At 47.6% G+C, this 26,028-nt stretch overlaps 1 protein-coding gene across 8 annotated transcripts in view; it reads right to left on the bottom strand.

The window, feature by feature from the left end:
- LOC135917655 (uncharacterized) overlaps positions 1–26,028 on the bottom strand; it is a 597,391-nt gene that overhangs the window by 78,444 nt on the left and 492,919 nt on the right. Inside the window, exon 1 of one of the 8 annotated variants that reach the window (XM_065451223.1) lies at positions 7,892–8,215. The exons of the other annotated variants lie outside the window; for them this stretch is intronic. Coding sequence (XP_065307295.1) covers positions 7,892–8,006 — 115 coding nt within the window. The 5' untranslated portion in view covers positions 8,007–8,215. Of the gene's footprint in view, positions 1–7,891; positions 8,216–26,028 lie in introns of those variants that run through there. 8 annotated transcript variants of the gene reach the window in all.

Here is a 26,028-nt window from a genome sequence, read left to right as displayed (position 1 = left end):
CGGCTGCTGATGTGTGAGAAGCGATTGTTAACACATTCCCTCCACTCCCACGTTTCGCAGGGTGATCAGTTGTCGTTGCCATGGCCACGCAACGTCCGCCAAAATAAAGTGCTCCGGTGACGCTGTGAAACAAGCAAAAATTGAGAGAAATGGACAGTCTACGTGTCGTCAACAAGCGCTGGTTGCCTCTCTTTCGTTGCCGTTTTTAGGAGATACGCGTCGGACAGCCCACTTTTGGGCGGCATCGGCAAAAAAAAAGAAAACAGGAAAGAAAAAGACGTCAGCGCGGTTGTGTTCACGAGACATACATATACCTTGTGGTTCTGACGGCCGTTTTAACGGTTACGTGCCGTCGGTAGAATCAGACTTCTATTGCGAAATGAAAGGACGAATACATATCCTCTATGAAAATGAAAAAAATAACAGTATATACAGGACCGAAGGATTGTATTAGATGCACAAAATGAAGAGAGAGGGACAGATAGAGAGAGAGAGAGTGAAAGCGAATCGAGGAATAATTAAGACAGCCTACAGGCAGTTGATGCGCTTGTAAGCGGGGTTAAAGTCCGCGCAGTACTACATTGGTACAAAAGAGAAGTTGCCATATTTGCTTTTCTCTACAATCAAGCGGCCCTCGCCTAACTCCTCTGCAATCCCAGTGTTAAAAGGCAGTTTCTTCAACCAACGCACAATGCGAGAACCTAGGTGCTGTGGGCACTGATGTACTATGGTTTCTCGTTCAGTTGCGTCGGTATCATTTATGCAAATCGTCCGTCAACACGTGTAATATGTGCAAATTAAAACCTCTTCTACTGTTCCTTACGCTGTGTTTCACAGGGCATCACCACATAAATGTTATTTAGAAAAAGAAATAAAGGAGAATTAGTAGTTCAAAGTCAGAAAAACTGTTCTACTGTTCCTAACTTAAAAATGCATTCGTGCAGAACTGACCCGTGATGACTAACCAAGTATGCGAATAGCCGAAACACGTCATGAATGAGGCGTGTACTGCGGCGGGACTCCTGTCTCGCGCTTTCCTCTTGACACGTTGCGCCTTCTGGCGGCGCCACCGTGAAGTCCGCACACCCCTAGTGACGCTCTCACAGTGACCCAAGTTAGCTTCAAAGGGGTTCATTGAGGAGTGGAACATTTTCAGGTGAATAGGTCACATATTATACGGCACAATCTTCGGGATTGGCTCATATTTTTTGTGTGATCACTACACAGTTAAATAGCCGAAAAATACAAGACTGGCCATATAATGCTAAGAGTGTTATTCGTATTTGTCACAGCTTCGCCATAAGGGCAAATCAATGAATGCGATAGCAACATGTTAAAATATTACACGAAGTGTAAGACTCGTAGCTGTAATGGCAGTATGAATTAAAGTAAGCCTAAGCTTACTAAGTAAGAACGAGCTGTTGTGCTAGGGATGCTCTGTTCGAGTATTGTCATCGGACAATTTTATTTATATTTATTAATTAAAGCCAACAACGCCTCTGTTTTGGACCGATCTCCGAGGTAGCGCACAGCCGCGCCGATAACATTACGTCATCTTCAGGTTGGAGCTCTGGTACTGTTTATCATGATACCTTGCTGGTGAAGCAGCGCACAGACACGGACACAGTGAAGAGAAACAGGAAAAGACGACACTCGCTGCACTCGCAACTATTTTATTTCGGAACACATACTTCATGTTTATATACCCGCGCACCCTCGGGCGTCAAAACAAATCAAGGCAAGATTACAGGCTTCTTTTTTTTTTTTGAAATCATTTGCCCGCGCACACTCGGGCGTCAAAGACATGGCACTTATCTATCATGGTGTGCAATCTTATCGTAGTATGTTGCAACCCGAACAACCGTTTTTATTACACATTTTCTCTTCTCTTTTTTTTAGTGTACTTCCAAAAAGGCAACCTCACCGTGGCTTAGATGAACAGATGGCTGACTAATGCAACCCTCTCCCCTCTTGTGAATATGAAAGGCTTCGATTATTTCCCTGGTTAGCTGATCCTTATGGTGTGATAAAACTGTCGTATCATTGTAAAGTGGCCAGCACCCATGTTGTGAGCAGTGCCCCTTGATATGGGAATGAATGTTTCCCCCCAGTGACCTTTTGTGCTCCAAAAGTCGTGTTTACACACCGACCCGTTTGGCCGATGTATACTTTCCCACACGATATGGGCAAACAGTAGACTACAGATGACCTGCACTCAACAAGTTTTTCTTTATGCTTGACTGTGCACTTACGACCATTTACTTTTACTTTTGTTGAAACTTTACGATCCAGTCCGGCACATATTTTTCCGAGTTTGTTAGGCGCTGAAAAAACTACTCGTAGACCATATCTGCCACCGACGTTTTTTAAGTTATGCGCAATTTTGTGTGCATATGGTAGTGACACAATTTTTTTGCTGTCAGTCTCTTGTCTGTTGCGCTCTCTCTGATAGCCATTGCGCACATAACGAATCAACTTATACGCTGATGTACAGAGTACATGTTTTTCGTATCCTGCATTCTTTAGCCTGACAACCTGTTGGCTGAAAGTTTCTTTTATTTTTTCCGGGCAAGACTTAGTTAAGGCTGCCCTCAGGCACGAGAAAGCTATGCCACTTTTTACAATTTTAGAGTGTCCCGAATTATAACTAAGCAAGGGTTTTTCTGATCGTGGATTGTATGACCAGCAAACGTGGTCCGGTGTGGAAGTTAACGCCAAGTCTAAAAACTGTAGCTTGCCATTCTTCGGCAACTCAACAGTGAAAGCCAGTCCTTGGCTGTTGTCCTTGAACGCTTTTAAGACTTCATTCACTCTTACGTCCAAAACACCATGTTCGATTATAACCAAAAAATCGTCCACAAAGCGGAACACTTTTACCGCTAAGTCCTTAAGGTTTGCAACTATCGCTTTGTCTATGCTACCTAAAAAAATTGTGCTAAGTACCGGAGCTACTTTAGAGCCTATACATATACCGGACTTTTGTCTGTACATAACATTATTCCACATTACAAAGGTAGACTCAAGGTAAAATGTTAATAGTTCAAGAAATGTATTAACTGAAACGCCACATTTGTTGACAAATTCCATCTCGTCGTTGTCTTCCCGTTATACAGTGCCTAACACTCGATAATAAGGGACCATGCGGAATATTGTAATACAAATCCTGTACATCTATCCTGAAGAATTCACATCGTCCAGGGTTAGACGTGCTTAAGTACGTTACTAACGCTTCAGAGTTTGGTAAAACAAACGGATCAGTAACTATCAAGCCATTAAGGTGGTTTTGAAGGAATGAAATACAACCAACTGCCACGAGTCCCTTTCTGATACTATGGCTCTGAACGGAACGTCAACCTTATGTGTTTTTGCCACGAAAAACAATTCGAGGTGTAGGTTGCACGAGCGCTTAACTGCAGAAGCAAGTCGCTCAAAATTGTGGCTTGCCAGTAATGTGACTGCTTTATCCCTCACCTTTTTAGCTTTTACGTCGACACGTACGAAACTCTTTCTGATCGCAGTCATCGCCTTCTCTTGGAAGAGACCTTCAGGCACGACTACAAAACAACCTTCCTTATCAGAAGTCAGAAACCGTAAATCGTTCTTCACGCCAAAGTTCACTAGATTCCTTACGTGTTGCTCTTTTCTGTCGGCGGTCATTGTCCTGGAAAGCACATCCATACACTCCGTAATGAAACGTGGACGTTCTTCTTCGGCCACACGACGCGCCATGGTCTTGGTCAGTGCTACTTTTTCTGGTGGAGTGAAGGCTGGCTCGAAGCAGAACTTCGGACCGAGTCCAAGAATCCTTTTGTAGTTCTCGGGAACGGTGGCGTCTCCCAAGGTGACCACTCTGCCCTCCGGTGGTCTGTGCTTCTTTGGTCTAGGTAGGTGTGGTCTCGTGGTCGCCCACAGCCACTCCGCCAAACTGTCGGACGTCCTACACCACTCCCTGAAGCGTCTGTTGTGCTCTCGACCGTGAAGCAAGGCGCACGTTACTCTCAGGGAATCCTTGAAATGTCTTGCTTGTCTCCATAATTCGGCTTTCACAATCCTACAAATTCGTCTTGAGTGTGTTGAAGATGGCTGAAGGAAACCGCACATGGTTTCGAGTTCCTGGGGGCACACGTTGTACCTTACATGCCAAGATGCCACTCTTGCCTTGCAGACGCATATCGCCATAACTGTAGCCAGGGTGCTAGGGTCATATTGCTTGAAGTTGCTCGAACAAATAAAAGGGCCCGTTGTAATGGAAATGAAGTTCAGTAAAGTGGAAAGTTGGGCTAGTTGGTGTGTGATCATGATACCTTGCTGGTGAAGCAGCGCACAGACACGGACACAGTGAAGAGAAACAGGAAAAGACGACACTCGCTGCACTCGCAACTATTTTATTTCGAGACTTTTGGAGCACAAAAGGTCACTGGGGGGAAACATTCATTCCCATATCAAGGGGCACTGCTCACAACATGGGTGCTGGCCACTTTACAATGATACGACAGTTTTATCACACCATAAGGATCAGCTAACCAGGGAAATAATCGAAGCCTTTCATATTCACAAGAGGGGAGAGGGTTGCATTAGTCAGCCATCTGTTCATCTAAGCCATGGTGAGGTTGCCTTTTTGGAAGTACACTAAAAAAAAGAGAAGAGAAAATGTGTAATAAAAACGGTTGTTCGGGTTGCAACATACTACGATAAGATTGCACCATGATAGATAAGTGTCATGTCTTTGACGCCCGAGTGTGCGCGGGCAAATGATTTCAAAAAAAAAAAGAAGCCTGTAATCTTGCCTTGATTTGTTTTGACGCCCGAGGGTGCGCGGGTATATAAACATGAAGTATGTGTTCCGAAATAAAATAGTTGCGAGTGCAGCGAGTGTCGTCTTTTCCTGTTTCTCTTCACTGTGTCCGTGTCTGTGCGCTGCTTCACCAGCAAGGTATCATGATCACACACCAACTAGCCCAACTTTCCACTTTACTGGTACTGTTTCTCAGTTTTATTATTTAAGTCGCAGAAGATTTAAGATGAAAGGTATGCATTGTGGCTGTTTTGTTTCATGGCATTTGTTTGTGGGCTGCCATTCTCAAATTTCTGAGGAATATTTGCAACTACAGTGTTGGAAGGGTGAGGCACACAACCCGCATATAGCGCATGTCATATAGCATGGCATAACATGTAGCACATATACCTAAATATATACGAGACCTCACGGTGACGATGACGGCAAAAATTCGCTCGGAGTGTCCATATAATTGCTATCGCCATAAAAGTCGTATGCCACTTGTGTAAGACGCCGTCTGTGTCGAGCTGTTAGGATAGATATTTGCTTACTATCAACCGGATCCTCTGCGTTGCCGGCAATGCGTCGTGTTATGGTTGGCGGCACGCCTTTGACGCCACACAAAGAGCGTGACGGTGAATACCAACTGAGCGCAAAGTTTGCCGAAAAGTTTGAAGATCACTTTGCCGTCGAGCGTGGGTTCAAACTGTCTCATCACGTGCCATATTATGGATTCAAAAAGGGTATTGTGCGCAATTTCACGCGTGTCTATATATAATTTAAACCTCCTTCACTGGTTCATGCAATGCTCCTGTTGCAACCACGCTTACAGCGATCGTTCAGCGCAAACCTCCTCATACGAGTTCTGAATTCTTTCTCTGACCAAACGCGTAACCTATAAAAAAATTGCTGACAGAATTTGCGAAAACACAGAGAGCTAGCAAAATTGCCCAGCACCTTGGCTTACAGGTATTGGGAAAAAAGAAGAAGCAGAAGGTGAAATTTCCGCTCAAAATATTTAGCTGATATTGGACACGACAAATAGATACCGTCTTGAGCATACCTAATATATTTTTGCAATCTCTCTCTCTCTCTCTCTTTCTCTCTCTCTCTCTCACACACACACACACACACACGCACACACACACACACGCACGCACGCACGTACGCGCAAGCACGCACACACACGCGCACGCACACACACACACACACACACACACACACACACACACACACACACACACACACACACACACACACACACACACACACACTCTCACGCTTTCTCTCTCCACCTCTTGCACGCATGCACACAGGACACAGGTGCTCGAGGAACTGTAGTACGCCGTAAGTACGTCGGTTAAGTGAAACATTGCACTTAACGAACTGCAAAATCGATACCAAACTACAAACAATAAAAAAGACATATCTGATGGAAAAATGAACGCCTGCAGTTTCAAAGCGGCCACATGTTTCTTTTACCAGACAAGTAGAAGGAAGAGCTATAACTTGGAATGCTCGAAATTTGTTCCGCATCATAAGGAAGCAAATGCGCTCGTAATCATTAAAGCATTTACCTTTCTTCAGGAACTAAACGTGGTATTTTCGTGTCTGACCGTTTTCGTGGGGCACCGATCCCGAAGTTAGGTTAAATTAAATTAAACCGCACGGTACAAACAAATTAAAACCGCACGGTAAAAACCACGGTAAAAACGCACCTATGAAAACCGCGCTGAAAACCGCGGTGGTTCCTGTGGTAAAGGGAGCGTTCTCGCATTTTCTCTTCGTGACAGGTAGCGTTTAGAGACGCTGTCGTCAAGGCGCTGCAGCACTTCTTAGTCGCAGACTTCGTATGGGAGGTCCTTGTGGAATTAGCACTCGAAATACCGGTTTCCTCCAGCGTAAGGGTAAGGCACAGTGGTCAATTGAGTAAGAACAATACTGCAACATAGTGCCACAACTAACCACTTACCAAAGCATGGCCAACGCATTTTTGGATAAGAGCCGGAGTTGGCTCTTCATAAATTTTATTTGGTTTGTTCACACCGACTGTAATATCTTTCTGAAACGCTCCCGAAGGCTAGGAAAGCGCTAAAGTGCGGGTATCGTATAACAAAATGATAATCAATAGGACAAGACGCACAAACATGTACACGCTTAATCCGCCTCTTATATTATCCTCGATTTGGCACTTTTTATTTTCGAGCAATACATCATGTGTTGTCTAACCACCCACTAGTTCAGGCTCTCAAGTTAGTAATGAGCAGACTACGCCCAGAGAATTACGCCCCTCACGCAATACTAGTAAAAGAAATATCACTGTGTGGCGATCGCGCTGCAGCTTAGTTTAGCGCAGACGCTTATTCATCGACCATTGCGTCGTGAAGCAGAAAACGTCACAAGAGTTCGTCTATAGTGCCCCTTTATGCTGAACATATCGGTATTCGTTAAACCAGCTATTAGGGGAAGCACTGCATTCGGTCAATCCTTCCCAAGAAAAATGCCTGGTACTGCCGAATTTTAATGGCTGCTGCTACGGCGTGGAATAATTCATTTGTCCGTATCTTGAGCGACGAAATGTCCGCGGCACAGGACCCTCTCCTTTCTTTGCAACTACGTCGAGTCCCCTTAAATATTGTATAGGAAAGTAATTGTATAACGTGCCGAGATATTAGCAGCTACCAACACCACTCCGGTATATTCCTCGAACATAGCCTACCAAACAGTGGCTTGTACTGCATGCAGTACCAACGTGGAGAAGTAAATTTCTGTAGCTAAGCAAGAGGTGTAAGGAAGCTGCATACCGCCCTTGTGTATGCGTGTTTGTATGCCATAGGGTGACCTTAGCGGTGTACCAGCGATGCCCTTTATGATTCGACTCCAATTGGAGAGTGTGGAGCTCTGTCGGCGCCTACTCGCAAAGCCGCAGAGGCGCGAAAGATTGCACAACGAAGGCATTCACGAGCGCGCATTCACACACGCACACACGCAGACACGCACACTCTCTATAACTCCGCCCGCCAACGCGTGAGCCATGCGGCAAAGCGATGCGCGCGTGAACGCACGCGCCGCAACATCGCGTCACGGCAGGCGTTCGCGGCCTGCGCCCCTCACCGGACACGGCAGCGACCAGGAGCAGGAACAGGGTGACCCAGCGACGTCGTCGAACACCGCGCTGGTTGCTGCCGATGCAAGTGGCACAGGCGGGGCTCGCGACGCATAACTCCATGGCCGGCACGTTGCCTCCATGGACGCGGCTGGCCGCCGGGTCCACAGTGTATAGGAACTCTTTCTTTTAGCACTGGCCGTCGACTACTCCCCCCCGATCACCGCACAGCGAAACTGGGCCGAGGTCCCACCCCCAGGCAGAACGCCGTGGGACCGCGGCTTCGATCCGCGGTCGTTCACGCACCACGCGCGCACACGCACCGCACAGGCGTCCGGGCACCGAGTGAGCAGATCGCGATCGTCAGGGCGGCGCTGGCGGCGCGCAGACGCCGTGTCGGGGCTGCTCCGGGCGCCCTCTCCTCCAGACACGAGCGCGGGAGAAAGTGAGGCGCGCGGCTTTTAGGCGTGTCGAGGCGCCTACGGTGCTGCGCCCCGAGCGCTCTTTGCTGCCTGGTCCGCAGGGATCTCTGTTCCTATTTTCCTTATTTCGGCTCGTTTTCTTCGCGACTCGCACGCCTGTTTCGTTCTTGTTTTCTTTTTAATATTGCGTTCGGAGAACAAAGCTAGCTGTTCACGCACGGCCGAGAAACAGACCTGCAGGATGCCCGCGCGTTTCCTCCCGTGGCCTAGCTGGCTCTCGAGCAACAAACGACGCGGCGTTCGCCCCGCGCTCCGAGTAGAGAGAAGCAAAGCTCGATCGCTCGTTTTTCTGTACCCCCTCGGTGTTCTTTCTTTCTCTTCAGGCTCGTACCTAAAGTACAAGTGGGAGTGGAGGCCTACTTTTTACGACTTGTCTAGCTGGGCTCTTGCACGCCGCTTGCTGCCTTCCGCATCTGCAGCGACTCCTTGTGTGGATCGTACTCTGCCTCGTGCTGTGAACTCCTGCGGGAAGTGCGCCGCGCTGGACCGCCGATAGTGGAACCATTATTGTAATGGATGTCTACGCGAGTGTTGCCGACGTAGGGACGAAATCAGTTTGTTTGAGCTGGTGGCATTTTGCGCTGGTCATGTATTGCCCTGTGTTCTATTTGTGGGGCTAAATCGTACTGCAGGATTACTACCCCCGCTCTAGTTGCTGCTGGTATTGTCCATAACTTCGTAGTATGGCCTGTAACGCATCGCTCAGCGATTTCCTTGTTTGCTACGCAGGATGGAGGTGGCATGAAGAAGTCAAGAAGTCTATATACAGGTGGAAGCAATGCATGATTCTAGGAAAAACGTTTTATGCATTGCGCCCACCTCTATACAGTCCGAATGGCAAAAAAATTAATCTGGTTAACAAGAAGCCGCAGTAGACATTTCATTAGTAGACAGGAATATACAGCAAGGATAGTAAATTTCTCGGCCGCATAAACTTGTAAACATAGACATACTAACTAAATAAAAAAAAGACATGGTGTCACGCGCGCACAAGCCAACATGGACACATCTCACTCGATGACCGCGGAAACTCGCTGTCAAAACACTGCAGTGAGGAAACGCAGCAGCAGCCACGAGCGAATTGACCTTCGTGCAGCCCAAGGAAGTTTAAAAAAAAATTCAGTGCCCTTCCACCCTGTGAAGAAGGATGACCAGCGAAGCTGTGAATGTGGGCTGCTTAATGGCAAACTCCACCTCCGGCGCGGGTCGATCCCGGTATTGCACTACCTTCGGAATCGGTCCCCGTATGGGGCGTGCTTAACGCCTGCGTAACACCTGATTCACCACCGCCGCGGGTCGGTATTGCACTATCTTCGGGATCGGCCTACGTATGAAAAATTGTTGGTCTTTGTCCACGGAGACGAAATCTGCCAGAACCTAGCCATAAACGGCTTCGCTGTAAAAAACAAACAAACAAACAAACAAACAAACAAACAAACAAACAAACAAACAAACAAACAAACAAACAAACAAACAAACAAACAAACAAACAAACAAACAGACAAACTTGTGGACTGGAGATGGTATTCTAATGGTGAAGCCGGCCACCTCCATCTTTCCAGGGGAATCCATTAAAGTTGGCCTTTGGCGGAGGACAGGAAGCGTTTTGTTCTCACTTGGAATGACTTTAACCAAGGCCAATTTCGCCGTACATATGCTTCGCGATGTATGCTCGGTGCATGTCTGTGTCGCTGCTTTTACAATGAAGCTTGAAAGTCTTGGCAACTTGTACGGTAGATCATGCTGTCACTACTCAGTCTATGGTAGTGTTTTAGCCTGAAACAACATTCTACTATTTTCCAATTAGTCTAGAATTTATATTAACAGATCAAGAGCAGTTGAACTGCGGCTGTTCTCCGCGTAGTTCAACAAGGTTTCAAAGGGGAAGTAGGGGCAAGCACTGGCTTAACCTCTGCTGGTAGGAATCTGCGATTGCTGCCGCTCCAGAATTTCTTTTTATAACCTCCACGGTACAGCCGCACACATCAACGCGAAGTGTGCCGCGAAAACACAGCGCTCCGCGGAAATCGTACCCATCGCAGATGGCTTCCAAGTGTTACGAACGGCCTGCGGGGGCTGGCGATCTACGGTGAAGCAACCTCCGAACTCTCTCAGCCCGCTGCGGCGACTCGCTTTGTAAAGATGTCAATGCGCCGCATCCACAGTCCTTCGGCGCCGGGATGTCTAGACGCGGTCGGCGGACCAAGTATTGTTAGTGGATTCGCCGTCACCGTCATGGTTTGTTTGGAGCGGGGGAACTCCTGGAAAAAGCGGCGCCGTCCCACGGGCCTTAAAAGTCATCAGTCGATGGACAGTTGCGACGGCCACTGTGCGGGGTCAACTCTGGGATCAAGAGGAGCCTTCTCAGGGCAAGGCCCTTGTCTGCGAAAAGCCTCTGACCTCGGTGTGGTCAGCGAAACCTGTGCGGAAATGAGTGTGTAAACCCTCCCCCTCAAAGGCGGGTTGACTACGATGACTTTGGACGCTTCGAATTGATCGAAGGTTGAACGGCCGTTTTCCATGACCTAGGGATCTAGGAAGGATAGAGTGTTTATAAGCAGCCGTTATCGGCTGTTCAGGGTGCAGTCTCTTTCAGTCATGCTAGACTGATGAACTGTAACGTTCTCATGTAGATACTGCAAATAAATCCCATATTCCTCGTTCTCGATGAGAACAAGTCCTTCCCTTCAACAACGTCTTCAGCGTGGATGAGTTGGACGACGGCATGGGCCAGCTCCCATCTATTTCATGCCCGAACCCAACCCTTACACAAGATACAGCGGCTCGGCTGGGCGCGCGCGGCCGTCCGGGCCGCCCAAAGTAGAACGCACCCCCCCCCCCCCCCTTCCTACCCTCCACTCGAATCCTTGCGCGCGGCGGAAGGCGGCGCGCTTCCTCCCCGCTTTCTGCCGTTGCGTGCACGTGATTGAGCCGCGATGGCCGGATCACTCTCGCACGCTTTCACTCGCACATACAGCACACGGCGCGCGACGACGATTTTGTCGCCCGTAGACTCTATACGGAACCTCACGGCGACGCCCATGCCAACGGCAGAAATGCACATGGATCGTCCATATAATCGCTATCGCAATAATACACGTGATTCGATACACGTTAAGACGTGTATCGTCGGTGGGTTGTAACACGGAAGATACGGTGCTTGTGCATTAGTGCGAAATTTGTGAAGGAGCAACGAAAGCCTCACAACTTCTCAGTATGCACGTTTCACATCTGTATTGCGCCCACTTTCTTCGCAAGAGGTATTCAACGGATATTTTCTCTATTACCGTGTTTCCGTATTACCTTCAGTAGTCATTTGTGGTTTTTGGGATACCTTCTTCAGTGCGTGTAACTCTCTCGTTCTAGCGTAGAGCTTGTTGCTGGGCGAGTTGGTTGAGATCTAATGAATACATGCTGAAACTGATGAACCTTTACTGACACACTGACTGCACAATATGACAAAAATAGTTGATGTAGCTTGAAGCAGACATGGTAAAGAAGGGGCCCACTGTACTAGGAATGCATTTGAGTAGAACTTGTTGCTGGGCGAGTTGGTTGAGATCTAATGAATACATAGTGCTACATCTGATCTAATGAATACAGCGCACGACCTATCGTTTTTACTTGCCCTCCTAAGTCTCTATTTTCCTTTTGGCGCAACAATTTATTCATTATCGCTCGTTCCCTCATGGGGTCTTCTCTTCGAGAACAACGCCCCGATAATGCTGCATATCTTCCTTCCAAAAGTCGAGGTACTTGGCCACGTACTCCCTCTCAGCAGCCTCGATGGTGCTCCTCAAAGACAATCACAATGTCACCCCAGCTTCATCGCTTCTAGACATCCTCGAAACTGACATTTGACGAATGCTTATATCACCCGTAAATTCGCCATACGCCGTTGCCTAGTTCACATGCATTTCTCTTGCGTCTTCCGGCTACCGATAGCGCTGCACCTGGATGTTGTGCCTGTCAAAAACCATTCAGCGTTATTAAAGCTACGGCTCGTTCCGGCGGACCATCGCCCAAACCGCGGTGCCAATCTCACTAACGAAGTTGTCGCTGGCGTTTCAGAGGCAAATTGCAGATTGAATCCTTCCTGAATAGCAGTCAGTTACGAACCGTTCACAAGCTGAAACTGATTCTGTCAGTAATGGTTATTCGGTGCGTGATCATTAGCTTTCGTTGTGCTTCTTTCAGCAGAAGTGGATAATTTAGTTAGGATTTACGGTTAGTGCCAGCTGAAGGGGGGGGGGGTCGCAATCAAATGCAGTGCCATGAGAATGAAGACTTTTATGCTTATAGAAGAAAGCGAGAAGAAGGCCGTAGAGGAGGAGCACCGTATGGTAATAGACCTTAAAAGAGGGCGAATTCGTTCGGCATTTAGCGCTTACGCCAAGCTGACGGGCACACACTATGAAATCCCGAAACGTAAGAGCCCAATATTTATCCTCTTACAGATAGAGCATTCTTTGCGTTTCCTCCCTGTGAAGTAGCTGTAACCGTTCAATATATATTTTTTAAAAGCTAACCTTTCTTTCCCTCTCCTTTAGACTTTCCCAGTGCTGCTGCTGTCTGACACACCGCGACGGGGGGTGGTTCAGAGCGTGTGTATGCGACGGGAGAAAATAACTAGACTTTTTTCACCACGTCGAATGCACACAATGCCCTGTGGAGCTTCCTGGGCATCACCATATCATCTCTTGACAACTGCAATTTTCCGTGAGCCCCCGCAAAAGCATTGTAAAAATTGCAGCGCTTACCGTTCTACCAGCGTGCAAGTCCATAGTAAAGCTAGATAGCATGGTACAGAGGAGGGGGAGAGGACGCAAAGAATGGGCAGACACGATATAGTCGCGAAGCGATTACAAAGGTATCTTGAAAAAAAAAAAGTTCAGGGGCCGGATTCACAAATATTTTTGTTGAGGACGTTTTTCATTGGCAAGATACATTTGCTAATAGTTTGACTGTCATTGCATTTGGCTGGCGTCTGATTCTACGAACTGTTCGAGCGTAAAGGTTCCTTTTTTTTTCATTAGTACGGGCCAGCGGTGTTCAGCTAGCTGATGACTCATCAGAAGTACTTGGCTGGCTATGGTGCCCAAGTTCAATATTTCGTAAGTAATCTTGCGTCTGTTGGTCGTGGTTGACTTGGCGGTTGTCATTAAACCAGTATCCACAGGAATAACGTTGTGCAGCTAAGGAACATCCCAAGGAGTTATGTTTGGCAGCATTTGAAGCAAAATGTTTTTATTTCGCTTGCCGGAAAAAGACACGTGGACAGTCCGCCGTGTACGTCCTGTGAGACACTTGAACATCTTATATTGGGTTGTCCCGCAATCGTCAGACAACGCGCACTGCTAATTAGGCAATATGGACTGATTGGACTCAAGTGTGTGACCAACGACGATTGCCTGTTTCCGAGTGGGAGTGCTATTCAACGCTACCAGGCCAACAGAGCCTTGCTAACTTTCATGCAGAAAACTGATTTGGCATCCCGTTTACAGACATTTATTGCGTGTTCCTATTTTCTTTTCTCCGCGTCTCTGTCATTTGTTTATTTCACATACTCTGCTCATGCGACCCGGGAAACAAAGTTCAGCATACCATAATCTGGGTACCAGGGCACACTGGCATAACAGGGAACCAAGAGGCGGATAGGATAGCTCGAGGGCATACCAACCGGGCGTCCGACACATCCAGCCTTGAGGAACCCGAGTCAGTACCCATGGGCTACTCAGATATCCTAAATTATTATAAAGGGGCCAGACTGAAGTACCCACCCCCGGATAAGGATCTAAGCAGAGAGGATGCTGTTGCATGGTGACAACTGCAGACGGGTACTTTCCCGAATCTAAACCTTCTGAATAAAATTTTTCCTACACAATATGAGGCTAAGTGCCCATGGTGCAGAGAGAAACCAGATCTGTACCACATATCATGGGCCTGTCAAAATATTGAGTCCCCAACTATCTATAAAATTAAAAACCCGAGTGCGGAACAGTGGGAGAGTGTGCTTTCCAGTGTAAGCTTGAACGGCCAAAAGCGCCTAATAGAGCGAGCTCGCGGGTTGGCCATACTCAGTGGAGCCTTGGAGGAGGCCGTCTGAAGCCGCGAAGATCTCTTTTCTAGAGCCCAATAAATGTTTTCCGATCCGACCCTAGTTCTTTGTTCCTTATCTTCTCTTCTTCTCGTCTTTTCATTGTGTGCTCCCGACAGAATAGGCAGGTGTTGCGCCCCTCTCGGTTGCAGTTGTCAGCTAGCTCCATGCCTGTTTCCGTTGTATGCTTGGATGTTTCCCTAAATAATAATAATAATAATAATAATAATAATAATAATAATAATAATAATAATAATAATAATAATAATAATAATAATAATAATAATAATAATAATAATAATAATAATAATAATAATAATAAAAGCAGATTGAGACCTGGTGTCACTCAGTAGGCCCAACGGTGAGGCCATGGAACGAGTGAGAAGCTGAAAGAGCGGTTGTGCGCGTTCTATAGTTCTGAGCAACAACGTCAAGGGGTGTACGTTAGCGCGGTTACAAGACGGGACAAAAGAAGGCACACAGGGAGACACAAAGCGCTAACTTCCAACAATGTTTATTATCCAAAACCAGGTCATACTTATACACTCAGCCAACATGAGTCACAGCCACATGAACAGATAAACAATTGCAAAATTCCAAAGGTTTCGGACGTTGATGTAAATCGCGGCAGCCCTAGGCAAACCCTAAGCGCCTGGGCCTGAGCACTTTCGAGTGTACGGATGTTAGTTCTGCAGGCATTGGTCAGCACTGCCAAGCTGAAACCACTGTGTAAGAGTAGGTTCTCTTACACCGTGGCTGAACCTCAGGTACCCGAGAAACAGCGTCCGGTAAAGTTGCATCATCACGTGTACGCCAGTGCCAAATGTTTTTCGTCCAAGAAACTTGAAGATGTGAGAGATGGCAGCCAGACACTTCTTTAGGTACGATACGTGGGGACCCCAACAGAGGTCATAATTGATTATTACCTCTAAGAACCTGTACATTCTGACATAAGATATATTTTGTCCGTCGGTGGATGGATGGACGGCGTATTATATATTATTATTATTTGTTTTGCACACATATACACATATACACAGGTAACAGGAAAGGGATAGCGAGGAGCAGGCTGGCAACTGCCACCGGAAGGGGCACAACGCCTGCCTACTCTTCTGAAGGGAGGCGACAGCAACACAGAAATGGAAGATAGGGAGGAGGGGAGGAAAAACGAAAAAGGAAAGGAGAGCAACAGGACAAGTCTAAAGACCAAAGTAGAACACTGCAACAGGACAAATCTAAAGACTAAAGTAGAACTCTGCAGCCGGAATTAAAGTGACGCCGCGTCGAACAGCCTCCACAATTATCAACCACGTCCATGGCTAGTTGGCTATGCGGCTGATTGTGTTCTCCACGATGAGACGCCAAGTGAAGCTGCACGTAATCACCGTTTCACGTAATCACCTGCACGTAATCACCGGTTCACAATATACACTACAAGGTGTTTGAACCCGCCACCTCCCATCTTCGAAGGAAGAAGCGTTAGGGTACAGTACTGATCACACACAGTAGGGCCGGTCGCTAAAGGTCATGCTACAACTGAATGTCGAATGTTCATGCTACAAACGTGAACCTAAGTTAGTTAGGTCTATAAAGGTTAGTAGGGCGCGATGGGCCTGATCACGTTTAGATGCACAGCCACTGGGGTATAAACATTCCTCGAGTGTCGCACACCGCAGGCCAAGGAGATGATAGTTTCTCACTAGTGACATGCGCTGCGCACTGAAAGCGGGACACTCAAGTATAAGGTGCTGAAGTGTCTCGTAACAGCCACAAGACGTACACAATGGACTTTCCGCACGCCCTTGTCTGTATAAACGTTCGTGCACGTTCACGCAACCAACCCTCAGCTTGAGCAGTTGTGCTCTAGCGCGACGAGGCAAGCCTCGACCACGAACACGGGGCGGGAACGTTCCATTTGCGACGCGCTGATCTGGATGCTGCTTGAGTAGGTGGCTACGAATCAACAGACGAGCGTCATCAAGCTTGCACGTAATTTCTGGGCAGTCACAGCTGTTATGAACGCAACTTGAAACGAGCCGATCAGCTTCTTCATTGCCGGCGATTCCTACGTGTGAAGGTATCCATTGAGCAACGAGACATACCCCACGTGATGTAATTTTGCTCGCAGAGTCATTAATGCTGCGCACAAGTGGACAATCAAGCTCACTGCGTTGTAACCTGCTAAGGGCAGCACGGGAGTCCGTAAAGATGACAACCTTCGATGTAATTAACTCCTCTTGCACGTATTTCAGTGCAACATTAATCGCTGCCAGTTCCGCAGTTGTTGACGAAGTTGGATGAGGTATTTGAAAGATACGTCGTACTTCTGTTGAAGGGCAGTAAAAAGCTTCAGAGGCGCCTTGACCATCGTTGTGTACAGATGCATCCGTGAAAACTTGAAGATAATCTGGAAACTTTTCGAACCAGTGAGACTGAGCCAATTGAAATATTGCCGAAACAGCCATATCAGACTTTTTGTGCATGTCAGGGATTGTGAGGAAAATGGGGAATACGTGTTTCGTGATACCTTTTGGAGGCGGAGACGTATCTGAAGCAGCATGTTCAGAAATAGTAGTGATATCCATAAATAATGCCGCCATTTTTCCCATGCGAGATAATGGGCGGTGAATCAGACGATCAAGGAGCGATTGACCATTCGATGCGCGGTGCAGACGCTCAATGTGATACAGAGCTCTCTGATCTGCTTGCAGCCTCAGGGGTAACTGATGCGCTTCAGTAAGTAATGCAATAGATTGCGCCTCACGAGGTAATCCAAGCATTAGTCGAAGGGCAACGCGATGATCTCGCTCCAGTTGGGCCATCAAACAAGGTGGTATGTTCAAAATTGGTAATGCGTACAGCATGCCTGAAAGTACAGATGACTGGTACACCTGAAGAGCCGTTGTTTGGTCGCAACCAGCACCTCGAGCAGTTAAGGCGGCCACATACTTAAGAAGGGAGTGCGATTTGCGTCGTACAGATTTAACGGCAGGACGCCAAGAGATGCGATCATCCACAATTAAGCCCAAATAACGGTGTTGTCGCACCCAGTTTATAGGCGTTTCGTCAAGATACAGTCGGCTCATTGTTCGACGAGCGCGTTGTTTAGGGTGATATGCTATTGCAGCCGACTTAGCAGGTGATATGAGCAGGCCAACTTCACCCAAGTACTCCGAAGTAGCGTTGAGAGCTCTTTGCAAGCTTGCACGAAGTCGCGGACCAAGGTGCGAAGGGCCGCTTATCCACAGAGCAATGTCATCTGCGTAGACAGCTATGCTCACAGGGAAGTCAGTGTCTCGAGGCAAACGACTTGGAAGCGCGGCGAGTGCCGCGTTAAACAAAAGCGGTGATAATACGCTGCCCTGTGGAACACCACACGTCACATTTCGGTATTCACTAGTTACTCCTCCGACACGCACTTTCATCCGGCGCTCCGACAGAAAATTACGCACAAACTGGAGCAGACGACCCGAAATTCCCGCGGTTGCAAGAGCGAAAATAATCGCCTTGTGCGGAACTGAATCGAAAGCTTGCTGTATGTCCAGGAAGAGCATGTAGGCGGAATGCTTGTTTTCTTTAGCAAATTCGAGTGCTGAGACGAGGTCTGATATGCTGTCCAGAGCCGAACGGCGGCGACGAAAGCCACTCATGACATCAGGGAAAAAATTCAGCTCCTCTAGCCTGACATCTAAGCGAAACAAGACCATTCGCTCCATTAACTTGATGATGTTTGAAGTTAGGGATATTGGTCGGTAGGACTTCACGTGCCTTGTCGGACGCCCGGGCTTTAAAATTGGTATTACCACGGACGATTTCCACTCAGCAGGGATTACACCGGTTCTCCATACTTCGTTATACTCGTCCAATATACGGTCATGGAAACTCTTATCAACGTTCCGCAATGCTTGGTACGTCACACCATCTGCGCCTGGAGCAGTGCGGCGTTTGGAGAGGCTCAGCGCGTGTCGCAGCTCCTCAAGAGTGAAATCTGCCTCGTCCATCTGGCAAGCTGGACCGTAGGAAGCGATTACGGTGCTGTGACTTGACAAACAAGGAAGGTCGCTAATTGTGGTGTCACTGGATGCATGAGAGACGAAAAGGTCTGCAATTGCCTCTGTTATTACTTTTGGTGACTGGCCAGTCGCTATACTCAATGTAGCCGTAGGATTCTTGCAGATTTCAGGAGTGCGGAGAGCCTTCAGTATGCGCCATACATTGCCGAAACCACTCCCAGTATGCAACGAACTACACAAAGCTTCCCAGCTCTTGCGACGAAGTTGTTTTGTATGCCGCCGTATGGCTGCATCAAGGCGATTGTATATAGTCCAGTCGGTGCGTCGTTTAGAGCGCTGCGCCCGTCTATAAGCGCGCCGTCGACATGCGCGGAGCCGCAAAAGCTTGAGATCGGGATTTGGTTTGCCGATATTCCGTCTTCGTTGTACTGTAGCTTTTTGTAAGCACTCACTCATATGTTTAAATAGGCTGTCTTGAGATGGTGCCTCTGAGATCAGCTGTCGGAACTTGTCCCAGTTAGTAACTGTATAAACGACATCCTGGCGACCCGCAGTATGTGTTGGTGTTAACCAAATGGGTAGCTGATCTGAGCCCCACGGGTCGGGTTCACATGACCAGGCTAAGCACACATCTCTCGTTGTTATCGCAAGGTCTATTGTGGAATGCTCTTTTCCTCTACCAATAAATGTCGGTGAACCATCATTCAGTATTTGGAGATCGTTCTTGATAATGAACTCGTTAATCTCTGCCCCACGATTGTCTTGGGGACGGCTACACCATCGTGGATGGTGGGCATTAAAGTCCCCGCACAACACAAACGAGGCACCACACCGAGACACTAAGCACTCAAGTAGCGACGTATCGGAAGAACGTGTAGGCCTGTGGTATATGCTTGCCACCGTCGTACACACACCTCTGAGGCTCACAGTAACAGCGGCACACTCAAACTCATCGTCACAGATGCCGTCTGTGTCAATAACCGCGAAGTCCAAGTCAGCACGAATGTACACTGATGCTTTTGAAGCATTGCGCGTATGCGCCGCCTCCACACACTGGAAAGAGCCACAAGCTGGTTCCGCGCATCGAGTGTTACTGTGGACACCCACGAAGCCTGGCAATCGATATTCGTCTTTCCTGACGTTAGTTTCCTGAAGCGCTACAATGTCTGGTGGAGTCTTCATAGCGACTAGTCGAAGGACTAAATCAGCGTGCCGCGGTCGCATCGACCTGACATTCCATGGCAGCACAAAGGGGCGAGGCTGCTGACAACTGTTAGAATTGTTTCCGGTAAAACGTCTAGCGAAGGCCATCGAGGACAGGAACGAGTGCCTCCAAAAGTTGCTCTGCTGCTGACGCTGCTGGAGTCTGGCGACCGGCTATCAGAGATCTTATGACGTTGACAAGCATCTTTAGAAGATTGACAAGTTGCACATCGTCGTTGGTTGATACCGGTTTAGGTACTGTGTTTGCAGTGCTTTCCACTGTGGTCGAAGTCTTTGTAGATACTTGTTCCGGCGGTTTCGATGGAAGCGCTGGCCACGATGTGTCTGAGAGGCAGAAGGTCCGCCCCCCTGCTTTCTGATGCGTTGTTTCTTTGTCACTCTTGGAACGCGCTGCTTTTCCTGTCGCTGGGGCAGCACTACGGCGACGGGAGCTCTCATCTCCTGCTGCCTTCTTTATGGCTTTCTTTTTTAGTGCCTTTACTTCATTCTTCAATGAGGGACATCCTTTATCCGTTGCCAAATGTTCACCATTACAGTTAGGGCACCGACATGCCTGACTTTCACAGGAATCTACATGGTGATTTCCACCGCATTTGGCACAGACCAGATCTCTGGTGCAAAAACCCTGAACATGACCAATCTTGAAACATTTATGGCATTGCAAAGGCCGTGGTACGAAAGGTCGAACAGGATAGCGCACAAGTCCAGCCTTTATATGACTAGGCAGCTTTCCAGAGGCGAAAAATATCTTCATGCACTTTGACGTGCCCAGCCTTCGAACGCTAATTATTTTGCATGGTGGTGTGCAAACGATCATGGTCTTAAAAACGTCGTCTTTGAGATCCAAGTCCACATCAGATACGACACCGGCCACTATATTTGTACCCTGTGGTATGTAGGGACGTGTGTGGACCCCACAGATTTCAGACAAACCAAGCAGAGTTTGCACCATCTTATCATCAGTCGTGTCAACGGCAATGACATTTTTCCAGGGGTTCACGCGAACCTCTTGGATTAGTCCAGGGGCCAGTTTGAAGAAAAAATCATTAAGTTTTTGTCGAGAGATAGCATTCACGCTTACCATCGCGTCGATGGGAATGAAAGCTACTGTCGTAGTCTTGATGGTGCTGTATATGATAGTCCCTTCACTTGAGGACGACGCCGGAGACGTCCGTCGTGGGCGGCGGCGCTTGACAGGTATGAAAGCATCCGAATCTTCCGATCTTGAGTCAGAAAGCTCGGAATCAGTAGCGTCGGATCCTACTGCCGAACTGAGCCGCTTCCGAGCCGCGGGCGGTCTATGCTGACCGCCAGACGCGTCCAAGACCATATCTTTCATGGCAAGCTCCGCGGGGAGGATCTCCCAGCAGAGTAGAAGACTTCATGGTGCAGCACAAACGTCGTTGCCTGTTACTGATGCACAAAAAAAATGTAAACAGAGAAAAACTGCAGCACCAGAAGAAAACCAGCAACCGAGCACAGTAACTTCGTCGTCGTCCGGACGGCGTACGAAGTCATTGGCTTCCAGCTAAACGTGGTGAATGTACATTTTTCTGGGGAAATCTTAAGGCCTTGTTCACCATGGTACGTTGATGACAAAGCCGTAGATTTTTGGAACCTAGTACGGGCCTGAGAACGTGTCATGCCAGATTCTCAGACGCAGATGTTACCCCCCATAGATTGACATCTCCACAGTATTTGGTAGGGTGTTCTACGAGACCAATAGCCACAAGGTTGAAGAGTGTGGGGCTCAATGCACCACGCAGGGGAATTCCAGGGTGTGTGTAGCGTTGAGAAGTTCAGCAGTCTTCGCTATTGACAAAGAGAAACCGCATGTGTAAATAACTGCGTCTCCAATGATAGAGTCGACCGCTGAGGCCAGTCATTTCCAGAGCCTCGAATATTGCCTCATGAAGAACATTTTCATATGCTTTTTCTATATCGTGGAACATGGCGACAGATAATTGCTTACACGCCTTTTGACGCAGAACGTATGTAACCAGATTGATGACGTCGTCGATGGAGCATCGGTGACGTCGAAAGCCAGCCGTGGCGTTCGGGTTAACTTCGCATCGTTCGACGTTCCATCAAGTCTGGCGAGGATCATCTGTTATATCACCTTCACAATGCAACTAGCATGCTTGATTGGACTGCATGAAATAATCTCTACAGGATACTTGCCAGGTTTGAGGAGCGGTACCACGAGGCCGGTCTTCCAATCTTGAGGAATGTTTCCATCCTGCCAGGACTCATTGAAAGTGCACAGCAGTGCACTTCGGACCTGTTCATCGAGGTGGTACAATGTATGGTAAGATATACAATCTCTGCCAGGTGATGACGGCTGGTTACGTAAGGCAAGTGCCGCGTCGAGCTCTTGAGTGGGGAATGCCAGATCCATGCGTGTATCCCGTGTGTCCGGAACGTAGTTAAATATAAGTGAACTTGTGCCTCTTGACTGTCCTGCAGTCATAGCACAGAAATCTTCCGCTACATTGAGGTCTTGTCGGTGTTGGTAGGACCTTGAATGGAAAGAGCTGTTGCGGAATAGAACGTAGGCATGTCGCCGTTCACCATGTTTGAGATGGTGGTTTATAGGGATCAAGGGCCCCACAATATTTTGCCTATTGCTTGGATACCAGTTTATCTGTGCGACGTTGTATCTTCTTTTGAGTGCGCCGGGCTGTCCTTAAGTCGTGAATGGACTTCGTGCGTCGGTATCTTAGTTCAGCGCGACGACGGATCACGCGAAGTCGCTCCAACTGCACGTCGAATTGTGAGTACTTCGGTGACCACATGAGCGTGCACATCCGCTTCTTCAGTAGATTCTTGCAGTCCAAAGCAGAGCCTTTTCTGAGAAGCGTCCGCCAGTAGGTTTTTAAATTTCATCCAGTCTATTCTTCGTAGTGTGTTAGCCGGATGAGTGTTAAGCATCCCGTTGATCTTAAGGTAAGTGGGGATGTGATCACTCTCATGTGTATCAATGCCCAAAAAACCACTTGACGTGCGTGGCAAATCGGTGTGAGACAAAGATCAAGTCCAGGCGGCTGCTCTCAATAGAAATGTAGGACACGCATCATACAGCAGCAAGAGATGATGAGAGGAGATAAATGAAGTGAGTGGCCGTCCCACTGCGCTGACTCGTGAGTTTTCCCAAATGGTACGGCGGGCATCGAAGTACCCAGTGACAATCCATGGACCAGGATATGCTTTTAACATGTATTCTAGTATTTTGATGTAAGAGGAGATATGTACGCAATTACGAGTGTAAAGATGAGCTTTTATTTTTAGCGGTAAGGCAGCAATGCTGATTTTCATCATGAGGGTGGGTGCACAGGCTGGTCGACGTAAGTAAGCTCACGGCCAATAAAGACGACGACCTGGCTACTTTCACTGTTGCTTGAGGACGTAATTGACTCGTAGCCGGATAGTCTGCTTGGTGGGGTAATTTTCGTTCGCAGATAACGTTGACTACACATCGGTTAATATGTGCAAACTGGCGGAAACCATCGTTCAGTTGGTAAGAAGCAGTCATATAGGCTGGTGCATGGAAGAAACACAGCTGCGCTTTGGCGGCTTTCCGCATCGCAGATGCACGAGCTGACAAGATCTCATCCTATGGTGTTCTTTCTAAAGCTGACCATTCGCTCTTGTTCCAAAACCAAAGCTGTACGCTCTCTAAATGCAACAATTTATTTTGACGTGAAGTCGAGGGTTACTGTGCTTCTATGCGATGAGTTAAGATATATATACTTTTTGCCAATATGGAATCTTCAACGGTACTATGTGCTAACGAACATTCAGGCGTCTGCTGTGAATTTCAATTTCCACGCTCAGCAAGCACACTGCCGAAGCAACAGACCTATGCAAATGGTTTTCACTCAGATGAATTGAAAATCACTCTGACGCGTTAGCTCTGCTTATAAGTCGGCCAGCCAACCTTTTGTTTTCTTGCTACTAATGTAGAATAAACTTATTACCGAAGAACACGTGGTAACTCGCAGTTCCCTCGCTTTTAACAAAGTTCAAATTTTTCTGCGTTCCAGCAATTTACTGACCTTACTATGCTTCAACAAACTGCTGGACTTGGGAAGACCAAATGCAAATACTCTCTCAAGCGTGAACAGTTCTTGTTAAAGAATGCGCCATAAATAAGTCAGTGATCGATAAGCCTGTGCGACTATGTTGTGATTAGGGGCTGCCATTGGCCTGAACTTTCGATATACAAGTTGCAGCCTGACTGGCTGTCATCTCTCGGACGGTTTCTGTATCACTGAAGAAGCGAGGATGCCATCGCGCAGCGCAGCGCGAGAACAAAGCAAAGTAACTGATCAAAGGCAATCCTCGCAGAGGGAGTAAACGAACAGAGCCAAGCGCTAACAAGAGTGCAACTAACGAGGCCGGGCCGTATAAACATACACTCGGTCCGGCCCGACTCTTGCTCCTTCATACGTCCCGTCTCAGTTATTCTTTCCTCCTCACCCGATGTGCAGTCCACCGAACGGGAACAGCCAGCAGCCGTAACGGGAAGGAACGGTTATCTGAGGTTGCCTGCTCGACTCTTCTCGGGAAAAACGGAAAGAAAACAATGAACATACAAATGTAATCGCGGAGCAACCGCTACAAGGACGTGGAAGAGAACAATGCAGCGAATGCAAGGAAGCCCAGAGAGTAAAGTCCTATGGCACATAAAATGTGCAAATGAAAGACGAAGCGCAGGAAACAAAAGCGGTAGCTCGAGAGAAACCTCACGATCGATGGCAGCCGCTCCAAGGATGGCACTCGCCTTTATTACAAGTGCGTACTTTTCCTTTTTTTCCCTTTTCGATCGTTTCCCCATCCATTCCTTTTTCCTTCTCGTTCTCTTTCACGAGCGGATCCCTTTGGTCTGCAAGCAAAGGTGACGGTTCCACCTCTTTTTATTCTTTATTTTTTGTGACGCAGTCGTTGAAGCACATTGTTTCTGTGCAATTTCTTTTTTTCTTTTGCCCAGTTGTCGCCTCCGAGGGTTCGGTGAAAAGCGCGCTGAAATATTCACGACGCATTGCTGGTTCTTTCAGCCGCGTCATGGCGCGTCAGTTCGGTGTGAAGTGGTTCTTCCCCAACTCCTTCATCACCAACGTCCAGCGCTGTGATCGTGAGCGGAAGCGACACAACCAGATGTTCACACACACATACGCACACGCACGCACGCACGCACGCACGCACGCACGCACGCACGCACGCTATCTCTCTTCTTTCGTCACGAGCCCTCCGACTCATCGTTATTTTTTCTTGTACTCTTCTTTAAGAGTAGGCAATGATATATTCTATAAACTGCCAAGAACGCAACGGAGACAGAAAAGGTGATTCGGCAAATAATAATTGCCACTCTCCTTGAAAAGAAGTACTCGTCACGTGGGGCCACTTCAGCTGTGGCAGAAATAAGGACGATGGAGCACGCTTATGCACTCGAGTAGCAGATGTTTCACTGCTGAGTTAATTTAGGCTACTACATAACGATGCATTATGTTTGTTACAGTGAAAGTGAGTTTAAAGCGTGTAATGAGTTCGCACTGGCCTTGCGAATGGTCGAGCTTCGAAACTGTTCAAAGCAAGGCTTTTTGAAAAGATTACTCTGCTTACGTAGAACTGAATATCTTTCTTGATTTAAAACTAACCCTGAACTGGGCTATATTCCCACTGCCACCTGAAAGCAAAATTCTCTCACTTGGCCGTAGAGTAGGCGGATGTATTGCGTCACATTTTTGTTGAATTTATTGTGAAACTTCTCCTCGTATTCTCACTGACTTATAAAGGGGGTTCTGTAGTGCTCTATCTGGAATATGTGTTCTTCCGAAAACGCACAATAAAATGAAGTAGCGCTGGCGAGAAAGACGGCGACATAATGTATTAGTTGCCAACACTTGGAATACAGAATAAATCAACCAGTCAATCAACTAATTATTTCTTATTGATACGGGAGGCAAGGAAGCGCTTCATGCCTGCTGAGAAAAAAACTGCAACATATAAAAAAGGCAAAGCTGAGTATATTAATAAAAAGAAAGGCTTATATTAGACGCGGAGAGGTCTACTTGAGGAAAATTTTTGTTTATCCTGCTATTCTTATCGAGAGAAAGTAGAATAGGAGAAAAGGGGGTTATGAGAAGTGGTGATGAAAATGGGCACTACGGTCCATACCCATGGTTGGTAATAAAGTGCAGGCTTTCGTGGGTTTTGGGAGCATGACCCTGCAACTTGCGGATCTGGATGCGCACACACAACAACACAAACAAAAGTGTACTTTTGTACGAGTCCCTCTCAGCCGTAAAATTGTTACGGCGTTCAAGCGC

This window comes from Dermacentor albipictus, chromosome 4, assembly GCF_038994185.2.
Source record: "Dermacentor albipictus isolate Rhodes 1998 colony chromosome 4, USDA_Dalb.pri_finalv2, whole genome shotgun sequence".
Classification (NCBI taxonomy): Eukaryota; Metazoa; Arthropoda; class Arachnida; order Ixodida; family Ixodidae; genus Dermacentor; species Dermacentor albipictus.
The sequence above is the reverse complement of the archived record's forward strand: the minus strand, read 5'-3'. Positions and strand labels throughout refer to the sequence as shown.